The sequence below is a fragment of the Anomaloglossus baeobatrachus genome, chromosome 5, assembly GCF_048569485.1.
Source record: "Anomaloglossus baeobatrachus isolate aAnoBae1 chromosome 5, aAnoBae1.hap1, whole genome shotgun sequence".
NCBI lineage: Eukaryota > Metazoa > Chordata > Amphibia > Anura > Aromobatidae > Anomaloglossus > Anomaloglossus baeobatrachus.
The window spans coordinates 475,644,511-475,656,480 of record NC_134357.1 but is presented as its reverse complement, the minus strand read 5'-3'; the positions used below and the strand labels follow the sequence as shown (position 1 = coordinate 475,656,480).

General features: G+C 45.3%; 1 protein-coding gene across 1 annotated transcript in view; it reads right to left on the bottom strand.

Moving 5' to 3' along the window:
- Nucleotides 1–1,455: 1,455 nt before the first annotated feature.
- OGFOD3 (2-oxoglutarate and iron dependent oxygenase domain containing 3) overlaps nucleotides 1,456–11,970 on the bottom strand; it is a 139,400-nt gene continuing 128,885 nt past the window's right edge. Inside the window, exon 9 of the mRNA XM_075350662.1 lies at nucleotides 1,456–4,048. Coding sequence (XP_075206777.1) covers nucleotides 3,912–4,048 — 137 coding nt within the window. The 3' untranslated portion in view covers nucleotides 1,456–3,911. The remainder of the gene's footprint in view (nucleotides 4,049–11,970) is intronic.

Here is an 11,970-nt window from a genome sequence, read left to right as displayed (position 1 = left end):
TCCTTCTACTCTAGTTCACCATGTAGAATAATCCCTTCCATTATTCTAGATCACCAAAGAAACTGACAATAATCCTACTCCAGACCACTACGTAAAAACACCATAATCCCTTCCATTATGTTAGTCCATCAAGGAACCTGGCAGTAATGCCTTACATTACTCTAGACCACCAGAGAAACTGATGTAAATCCCTCTTTTACTCTAAACCACCTTGGAAACCGACATCAATCCCTCCCATTACAATAAAACACCAAGGAACAAACAATCCCTTCCATTATGATAGAACACAAAGAAAATTAAAAATAATCCATCCATCCACTCTAGCCTGCCAGGGAAACTGACAGTGATCCATCCCATTAGACTGGATCGCCAATGAAATGGACTAAAATCCCTCCAAGTAATCTAGACTATCATGAAAAATGTATAATAATCCCTTCCATTACACTACTCCACCAGGGAAACTGATAATAATTCCTTCCATTATATACCCCATCAGGGAAACAGATAATAATCTCCTTTAATTACTCTAGACCACCAGGGAAATGGACAATAACCCCCTTTCATTACTCTAGACCACCAGAAAAATGGACAATAATCCCCTTTCATTTCTTTAGACCACAAAAGAAATGGACAATAATCCCTTCCATTACTCTAAACCATAAGGGAAACAGATAATAATCCCTTCCAATACTCTAGATCACCAGGGAAATGCACAATAATCCCCTTTCATTGCCATTACTCTAGACCATCAGTAAACAAACAATAATCTCCTTTCATTACTCTACACCACCAGGGAAACAAACAATAATCCCGTTTCATTACTCTAGACGACCAGGGAAACGTACAATAATCCCTGCCATTACTCTAGACCACCAGGGATATAGCCAATGATCACTTCCAATACTTTAGACCACCAGGGAAATGGACAATAATCCCCTTTCATTACTCTAGACCACCAGTGAACCAAACAATAATCCCCTTTCATTACTCCAGAACACTAGGGAAACGGACAATAATCCTTGCCATTACTCTTTAGACCACCAGGGAAACAAACAATCCCCTTTCATTACTCTAGACCACCAGGTAAATGAACAATAATCCTCTTCCATTACTCTAGACTACCCGAGAAATGGACAATAATCCCTTCAAATACTCTAGACCACCAGGGAAATGGATAATAATCCCCTTTCATTACTCCAGACCATTAGGGAAACGGAGAATAATCCCTGCATTTACTCTAGACCACCAGGGAAATTAGCAATAATCCCTTTTCATTACTCTAGACCACCAGGGAAATGGACAATAATTGCATTTTATTACTCTAAACCACCTAAGAAGTCTAAAATTAGCTTGAAAACGTATCCTTGCCTAAACAATGGCACTTAAGTCTTCTAACCAAGCTGATTCCTCTCATTACTGATTTTGAAAATAAAACCGCACGACACAATAGGACAAAATCATAATTTAATAATTTGTTTTCTTTAGTTTGTGTGTTGACACCTCTACCAAACCTCATCATGATATCTAATCATTTTACTTAGTTTTTAGTACTCGCCTTTCACCACACCATACTGTATGGTATTGATCAGGGCAGAAGTTAAGAAAATGTAAAACTTGCAATAATAATAATAAAAAAAAGGTAGAAAATTCAAGACTTATTATACCGTTTGCCATTTACCTTGGGCTTATACAGAAGATTATTGTCCGTAGCTATTAATGGGAGCCTTTATAATGACCAGAATGGTTGTCCATGAGCTTTACAAAGACCGGCTACACTTTAAACATTGATTCGGGTCCGTGGAAAGTTCATGGAGATCTGCAGTCAATGGATATATGGATAATCCCGGAAAATTCAGCAAATATGTTACAGTGCTGGCCAAAAGTATTGGCACCCCTGCAATTCTGTCAGATAATACTCAGTTTCTTCTTGAAAATTATTGCAATCACAAATTCTTTGCTACTATTATCTTCATTTAATTTGTCTTCAATGAGAAAAAACAAAAAAAATTGTCATAAAGCCAAATTGGATATAATTCCACACCAAACATAAAAAAGGGCGTGGACAAAAGTATTGGCACTGTTTGAAAAATCCTGTGATGCTTCTCTAATTTGTGTAATTAACAGCACCTGTAACTTACCTGTGGCACCTAACAGGTGTTGGCAATAACTAAATCACACTTGCAGCCAGTTGACATGGATTAAAGTTGACTCAACCTCTGTCCTGTGTCCTTGTGTGTACCACATTGAGCATGGAGAAAAGAAAGAAGACCATAGAACTGTCTGAGGAGTTTTGAATCCAAATTGTGAGGAAGCATGAGCAATCTCAAGGCTACAAGTCCATCTCCAAAGACCTGAAAGTTCCTGTGTCATCAAGAAGTTTAAAGCCCATGGCACTGTTCCTAACCTCCCTAGATGTGGAAGGAAAAGAAAAATTGACGAGATATTTCAATGTAAGATTGTGCGGATGGTGGATAAAGAAACTCGACTAACATCCAAACAAGTTCAAGCTGCCCTGCAGTCCGAGCGTACAACTGTGTCAACCCGTACTATCCGACGGTGTCTGAATGAAAATGGATATAGTAGGATACCTAGGAAGACCCCACTTCTTACCCCGAGACATAAAAAAGCCAGGCTGGAGTTTGCCAAAACTTACCTGAGAAAGCCTAAAACGTTTTGGAAGAATGTTCTCTGGTCAGATGAGACAAAAGTAGAGCTTTTTGGGAAAAGCCATCAACATAGAGTTTACAGGAAAAAAAAAGAGGCATTCAAAGAAAAGAACACTGTCCCTACAGTCAAACATGACGGAGGTTCCCTGATGTTTTGGGGTTGCTTTGCTGCCTTTGCCACTGGACTGCTTGACCGTGTGCATGGTATTATGAAGTCTGAAGACTACCAACTAATTTTGCAGCATAATGTAGGGCCCAGTGTGAGAAAGCTGGGTCTTCCTCAGAGGACATGGGTCTTCCAGCAGGACAATGACCCAAAACACACTTCAAAAAGCACTAGAAAATGGTTTGATAGAAAGCACCGGAGACTACTAAAGTGGCCAGCAATGAGTCCAGACCTGAATCCCATAGAACACCTGTGGAGAGATCTCAAAATGGCAGTTTGGAGAAGGCACCCTTCAAATCTCAGGGACCTGGAGCAGTTTGCCAAAGAAGAATGGTCTAAAATTCCAGGGTTGCATTGTAAGAAACTCATTGATGGTTACCGGAAGCGGTTGTTCGCAGTTATTTTGGCTAAAGGTTGGGCAACCAAGTATTAGGCTAAGGATGCCAATACTTTTGTCTGGCCCATTTTTGGAGTTTTGTGTGAAATGATCAATGATTTGATCTTTGTTTCATTCTCTTTTGTGTTTTTTCATTGCAAGCAAAATAAATGAAGATAATAATACCAAAGAATTTGTGATTGCAATCATTTTCAAGAAGAAACTGAGTATTATCTGTCAGAATTGCAGGGTGCCAATACTTTTGGCCAGCACTGTATGTAAACAGTTGAAATATAGACTTTCAGTGTAGAAGCTACTGTGGTCCCACAAAGAAGTGAAAAGGACCATCTAGACCTTGCTCAACAAAGCATGTAAAATAGGATTCCCCCTCCCCCCCTCAATTAATTACAGCCTAAATTGAAAATGAATCGACTCATTGGAGGACATTGATTCTGTCCAATATTAATTAGATCAACAATATCATGATTACAGATTACTGAGAACAAAAAATCATTTTTGACCAAGAGTTCATGCTGGGTCCTCTCCAGTTGGGGTTCTACAGAGACATCCAGGAGGAGTGTTTTGGTCTTCGTAAAGTCCATGACGTGACACTACGTCAAGCGATACATTCATCATAGGCTCCGTCTCCATATCCAGGGTGTAGTGGTCCATTCCTGACAGACTCTGACTTTTGGGTCCTGTTTTACGTCCAGGTTGGGTCCACAATACTGTGGTCGGGGTTGCAGGTGAATGAGATAGTTATGGCGTATCTGGTACCCCAGCTCACCTTTTCCACCCGATGTAAATTCTCAGATCCAGACGTGAAGAAAGACAGACGCCCTTGAAGAACAAAGAAGACACGACAGGTTAAACAATGTTGGGTGGGGCATGATCAAAGGAACAAAAGTAATATCTTGAGTCCAAGAAGACATCTCCAAGGAACATTTGACGCAAAGCCTTTTACACTGAGGGATAATCAAAGCAATTATTCCCATGAACATGACTGCAGCATGTAAATATTAGTAAACAGGCGCCAATCAACTTGCCGTATAGTCAATTGGCACTCATTACGGGCAATTTATGTGTGTAGAAGAACCCGTTGAGTTGAGATGTAACATGTAGATCCATGGCCTTAAGCCTTAAGCTGTAGAGACTCTGTATCATCTCCAGTTGCATCTAAATCAGTGTCACTAAAAAAGTCTTACAAAGTCTTAAATTGTGAAATCTAAACAACCCAAAATTATACTGTTAGTACCTAGTGATGAGAGAGCACTACCATGCTCGGGGCACTACCGTGTTCAGGTGCTCGGTACTCGTAATGAGCAGTTGGATGCTAGGATGTGGAAGACTCGAGTACCAAATATGGAAGGTTTCCTGAAAAAATGCTTGAGTTTCCACACTGACTTCCATTATACTCGGTGCTCATATCGCGCCCATCCGAGCATCCAACAGCTCGATGTGTGACGCCCAGGACTAGCCAGGTAGTCACAGACATATCAACACACACACCCCCACCCTAGGCAGTTACAGCAGCCAAAACACAAAACCCTTGTTGCCTCCCTCCAGAGTCTGATGTCCACACCAGGTGGGGCGGAGCCAGGTGGTTGGCCCCACCCACCGAGGAGTTCAAAGGCCTGGGAAAGGCAGTAGATCAGTTCAGGAGGTGAAAGTGAGAGGAGTGAAACGTCTCTGTGTGCCTGGGTAGGAGCCCAGGCACTGACAGCAAGGTTGGCAGACGGTGGTGGCCGTCTGCAGGAGTTAGTGGAACTCCGCAGAGCCGTAATGACCAGGGTCGGGCATCGGCCCGCCGGTACCGGACCGGGGAACGGAGTGAAGCTAAGCACACAGGCACAGCCATCGGACCCCGACCAGGCTTGGAGCCGCCGTCAATAGTCAAATCCGAATGTGACAGGAACCCCAGGGGTTTCTCAACTACTAAGTCTTGATTGAAGGCAACCATCCACCCAAAGAGGATATACAGCCACCGCCACAGGCTAGAGATCCAAGGGCCAGCGCCTGCGGGCAAAACGGGCTCCTACGGCACCTATACGCCGGGGAGCGGACTACCGGTGGGCAACCACAGGAGTCAAGAACATTTTCAAAGGTGCAGGGAAAGACAGCCACCATTAGCCGTCCGGGGAGAGCACAACAACAACACTGCAGCCGGCTGCGGGACCCGTCCATCCGGCCGTTTTGTTTTACCAGAGACTCTGTCAGTGATTGTCTGAGTGAGTACACCAGTGTCGTCCGGCACCGCGCCGCGCAATCCCTGCACCCCAGCCATCCAGCCTCCCCGTCACCACCACCGGGCCCCGGGATCACCAACCCCTGCCCACGGAGGGGACAACATCTCAGTTGCACCCTACCATCTCTCCCGGGATCCCCGTTACCAGCAGCGGTGGTGCCATTATCACCACGCCCCGTGGGTGGCGTCACGAACAATCTCCCTAACCAAACCACCCCCCCTTTCACTCACGGGTGAGGAGCGCTGCTCGAGTCCCTGGGTCCGGTCCACCGCTCGAGCCACCGAGCAGCAGCAGCAGAAGCCCCGGACCCAAGCGTGGCGAGCGCGTCCCCTCCGCCCGCGACAGATGCGAGTACCTAGCACTCAAGCATAGTAGTGCTTGCTCATCACTATTAGTGATTACATTGTCCCCTTGGAGGGAGCTAACGAAATTGGGGGATCCGTCAAACAGCTCCTTACATCTCAACTTTCTATGTGGCAGAGAGGGAAGAGGAATATTGGTGGTTTTACTATCGTTATACCAAAATTTTACACTTTGGAGAAACCACAATCACGATGCAACTGCAATCAGATAATCACCAAGCATCTGTCTCTCGGCACCCACATAAATAGGGAATTTTGCCAAGGAACGAAGCCTTGGCTGGGTAGACATTCATTGCTGATAACCTACATACAAGCGTTTAGAAGAATGCTCATTCCTGATCCAGCCCGTGTGAAGATGCCGGCTATTCGAAAACTAATGAGCAAAATGTTCATTCGTTAGCTACTTGGACCGTTTATGTGGGCATAAAAATTATTATTCTCAGCAAAACATCGTCCCATGTAAGCGGGGATGTGCTGTTGATAATAAGGGGGTAAGGGGTCAGATCAGTCATATTATCAGGGCTATAAATGGATGCCGACCACTTTGTATACTATCAATCAGCTCTTGCTTATTGGCAAAAATTAGCCCTTGTAAAGTGGAATCATAGTCTGGTCTTTTCGGTGGTGGATGCAAAAACTAGATGATAAAGGAACAAGACAGAAGAATCAACGCCTTTGAAATGTGGTGCTGGAGAAGGAGGTTATCAATACCATGGATGGCAAGAAGAACAAACAAATCAATTTTGGAACAAATCAAGTCACACATGTCACTCGAAGCAAAGATCACCAAGCTACGACTTGTCTACTTTGGACACATCTTACGAAGAGAGCGATCACTGAAGAAGGACATCATGGTTGGAAGAGTAGAAGGAACATGGTGAAGAGGACGAACAGCAACCCAATGGCTTGGTACAATCAAGATAATAGCAGAGAAGATCCTGGTGGACCTATCTAGGCGGAGAAGACCCTGGTGGACCTACTCAGGCGGAGAAGACCTTGGTGGACCTATCTAGGCGGAGAAGACCCTGGTGGACCTACTCAGGTGGAGAAAACCCTGGTGGACCTATCTAGACGGAAAAGACACTGGTGGACTTATCTAGACAGAGAAGACCCTAGTAAACTTATCTAGGCGGAGAAGACCCTGGTGTACATATCTAGGCGAAGAATAGCCTAGTGGATATATCTAGGAAAAGAAGATCCTGGTGGACATATCTAGGAAAAGAAGATCCTGGTGGACCTATCTAGGTGGAGAAGATCCTGGTGGACCTATCTAGGCTGCACAAGATCGATGTTCCTACAGAGCGTTCATCCATCAAGTCGCCATGGCTCAAGATAAAGCTGAAAGACGTTAAATAACAATAATAATAATAAAAGTAGAATCTACCCTGCTGTGGTTCTGCGTGGTGGATCCCTTTAATGATGATGTTCTGATAAGAGACATCTCAAGTAAGCCAATCAGAGTAATTTTACACAAATGATGGGTGATAACCATTACCGGACACTGTTATCCTTGTTGTCAGTGCTGCCCGGGTGTCAGTAATCACTGTAGTTCTGGCATTCTTTATACAAACTAGGTACGTTCACAACAAAAATTACAAGCGTCAAAAAACTTTTGAAATCTTGGGAGGTACAGAAAAAAATTGGAATGAGAAGATGGATGATAAGATGAAGACATTTTTAATGTAAAACAGTAATTATCATCAGCTGACAATGCTGCCCACGTGGCTGCCGTCTATGGGGCCTCCTGGAATAGCTCTTATATTTTATATCACTCTAATCACTCACTTTTATAGTCTCTCGTTTCTCGGAGTTCAAAAAAAATCCCAAATGCAACAGTGTTCATACGAGACTCTCCTCTTCCCATGATATCCGAGCACTATCACCCCCATCCTGCAAGCGCAAAAGGGGGACGTGCATAAAAAGGCAGCTCCTGCTACACCAAGCAAGATAATTACCGTAATCCAGTTTGTTGGTACTGCACTAATTTCCTGCTGCGCAGTTGAAAAAAACAGGTGCCATCTGGAATTAACCCCTCCCTTTCTGGAAGGCACTGCCATTGCACAATTACCCTATCCTTTTCAGGTCTGAAGTAATAAAACACAAAGAAAAATATCTGATAAGAAGATGTCTCCTGAGAATTAGTAATTATACAGTGATATCAGGGGTGGGATACAACAAGCGTACATTCATATTCGAGTAATTATAAATTGATGATCATTGGGGATCACAGGCAAGGAAAAAATTAGGGGGAGGGAAAGTTGTGAAAAAAAAGAGGTTCTGTATGTAAACCAGGTATGTGGTCCTGCCGTGGACTGAGATAGAAGGAGCTGAGATGAATGGGATACGAATATTTAAAAGGGCTGGTGGAAGTTAGGAATAATTAAAGGGTCTACAAAATTGTGGAATTAAGAACCTTTGAGGAATACTGGAGATGATACAATTAGAAATTGTAGAGGGATTCTGGAGATGATGCGACTTGGAATCATTGAGCAAAGCTGTAGACAATGGGACAGGAAATTGTTGAGGGATGCTGGAGATGATGGTACTGGGAATGTTTGAGGAATGCTGGAGATGATGGGACTGAGATCTATTGAGGGATGCTGGAAATGATGGGACTGGGGATCTTTGAGGGTTGTTTGAGATGATGGGGCTACGTTCTATTGTTGGATGCGGAAGATGATGGGACTGGGAATGTTTGAGGGATATTGGAGATGATGGGACTGGGTTCTATTGAGTGATGCTGAAGATGATGGGACTGGGTCCCATTGAGTGATGCTGGAGATGATGGGACTGGGAATCTTTGAGGGATGCTGGAGATGATGAGACTGGGTTCCACTCAGGGATACTGGAGATAATGGGACGTGCAATCATTGAGCGATGCTGGAAACAATCGGAAGGGGAACTGGTGAAAGTTGCTGAAGATGATAGGACTGGGAATCTTTGAAGGATGCTGGAGATGATGGAACTGCATCCCATTGAGTGATGCTGGAGATGATGGGACTGGGAATCTTGGAGGGATGCTGGAGATGATGGGACTAGGTTCCATTAAGGGAAGCTGGAGATGATGGGACTGGGAATAATTGAGGGATACTAAAGATGATGGGACTTGGAATCATTGGGCAATGCTGGAAACAACTGGAAGGGGAATTGTTGAGGAATGCTGGAGATAAAAGGACTGGGTTCCACTGAGGGATGCTGAAGATGATGGCAATGGGAATTTTTGAGGGATGCTCGAGATGACGGCACTGGTAATTGTTGAATGATACTAGAGATGATGGAAATGGGAATTATTGAAGGATGCTGGAGATGATGGGACTGGGAATCGTCAAGGGACGCTGGAGATGATGTGACTGGGAAATTGTCGAGGGATGCTGGAGATGCTGTGACTGGACATTGATGAGGGATGCTGGAGATGATGGGATTGGGTTCCATTGAAGGATGCTGGAGATGATGGGAATAGGAATCATTGTGGGATGCTGTAGATGATGAGAATGGGAAATCATTGAGGGATACTAGAGATGAAGGGACTATGAATCGTTGAGGGATGCTGAAGATGACAGAACTGGGTATCATTGAGGGATACTGGAGATGATGGGACGGATTGAGAATTGCTGAGTGATGGTTGAATTTATGCTATTACGAATAGCTAAGCCAGGGGTTGGGAACCTTTTTGGCTGAAAGCACCATGTACGCCACATATTTTAAAATGTAATTCCTTGAGAGCCATACAATATTTTAAAACTAAATACAAGTAAATGTGTGCATTTTATTGAAGACTAAAGGGTGCTTTACACGCTGCGACATCGCTAACGATATATCGTCGGGGTCACGGTGTTTGTGATGCACATCCGGCGTCGTTAGCGACATTGCAGCGTGTGACAGCTAGGAGCAACGATCAACGATCGCAAAAACGCCAAAAATCGTTGATCGTTGACACGTCGCTCCAAATCATAATGCCGTTGGTGTTTCATTCCGCAGGTTGTTCGTCGTTCCTGCGGCACCACACATCGCTGTGTGTGACACCGCAGGAACGCCGATCATCATCCTACCTGCGTCCATCGGAAAGGAGGAAGGAAGGAGGTGGGCAGCATGTTCCGGCCGCTGATCTCCTCCCCTCCTCTTCTATTGGGCGGCCGTTTTGTGACGCAGCTGTGACACCGAACGCACCTCCCCCTTGAAGGAGGGATTGTTCGGCAGCAATAGCGACGTCGCTGAACAGGTATGTGCGTGTGACGCTGCCGTAGGGATATTATTTGCTACGGCAGCGATCACCACATGTTGAATGAACGACGGTGGCGGGTGCTATCGCTCGCGACATTGCTAGCAATCGCTAGCGGTGTCCCAGCGTGTAAAGCACCCTTGACACTTTTAAAGTACAATAAGTCTCTGACTTCTTTTTAATAACGTTGTTATTCTGTTGATAACCAATGATGAATAAAGTACTTGTTACCATTAATGTACCTCTTATATTAACTCACCAGGGGGGAGTGGCTGTGGTGGAGCGGCTGAGAAGGTCCCAGGAGGCAGGGTAGGCGATGCTGTGGGCACGGAGGAGGGGGTGTCCTGGCTCAAGAGGGTCAGTCTGAGGAAGGTTGGCGATACTGCTGCGGGCGCCATTGATCTGCCGGCAGGCTGGGAAGAAGGGGTGCCATGGCTCAGTGTGCGGCAGCGGAGGGACGGTGATACTGCGGAATCGTGGGGTGTCATGGTGGCGAGGACCATTGATCTGACGGCGGGCTGCTTAGAATCTCTCGCAGTTGACGAGATCAACTTAAAAAAATGTGGCCGCAGCGCTTGCGCAGATCGACGCGATGGACTTCACGAAAATGGCCACGGAGTAATATCTGCGCATGCACAGCCATTTTCTTAAAGTCGATCTCGTCAAGTGTGGGAGATTCAAAGCAGCCCACAGTCCGCCAGCAGACCAATAGTGCTCGCCACAGCAACAGCCCACGAGCCCGCAGTATCGCCAACCCTGCGCCACTACTGCCGGTTTGGTAAGCCATATGTGGTTTGTAAGACGCACCCCCATTTTTCCGATTTTGGGGGAAAAAAGTGCATCTTACAAACTGGAAAATACAGTATTTTTTTTATTAAAGATTTGTCTGTGAGCCAGATGCAGCCAACAAAAGAGGCACATCTGACTCACGAGCCATATGTTCCCAACCCTGAGCTAAGAGGTGCTAAAAATGATGGGGTTAGGAATAACTGAAAATGATGGAATTTAGAATAACTAAGGAGCGCTGTAGATGATAAGGTTGCGTGAGAGGTGCTGCAGATGGCTCAGGAACAGCTGAGAAAGGCTGAAAATTGGAGGATTAATAGTAATTCAGGAGACCTTGAGATGAGCAGACTAAAAAAAATGAAAGGGTGCTGGAAATGACTGGGTTAGGAATATTTAAGGAGTACTGGAGATGATTGGGTTAAAAATAATTGTTATGCGCTGAAATCTGAGACAGCTATGGGTGTCGAAAAGTAAACAATGAGAACACTTGAGGTGCTGGAAATAAGAGGGTAATTGTTACGTCCTCACCGGAGTCCGCTCCAGTGACTTCTGCTTTGATCACCAGGCGACGCCGTGTTCCTGCCGTGGATAGTGCTGGTGATGGAAGGGGAGTCGATGCCAGCGGCAATGGTGGGCGCAGGCTTCGCTCATCCACTGGGCTGGGCTTCTTTGGGATCTGCAATACCACTGGCTGACTGTAGGTGGCGTGTGTCTTCCAGCTGAAGTTTCCATCATTCAGCTACAACCAATAGGAAGACCCCACACCCTTCTTATTTCCCCTCCTGTCTGCTGTCCACTGACAGAGATAGTTCTGTATTCCTGGTTCTTGTCCCGCCCTGTTCTGTTTAGTGATTCTTGTGTTCTGACTTCAGCTTGTTTCCAGACTACCCTCTTGCCTGCTGTTTATGTACCTCGCTGCCCGATCCGGATTTCACCTCTGATTTGTTTTCTGATTACGCCCTTGCCAGAATGATTCTGTCCCTGTTTTGAATTCCCCGGTTTGACCCTGCCTGACTACTACTCTCATCGGACTGCAGCCTACCTCTGGTAGTGATCTTCAGTGCCCTGTGTAATTCCAAATCCCTGTATAGGGGTTTAATGGGTTTCAGGGATCTAGGCGTCCTGCTTGGTGAGTGGCTTCCCTCTAGC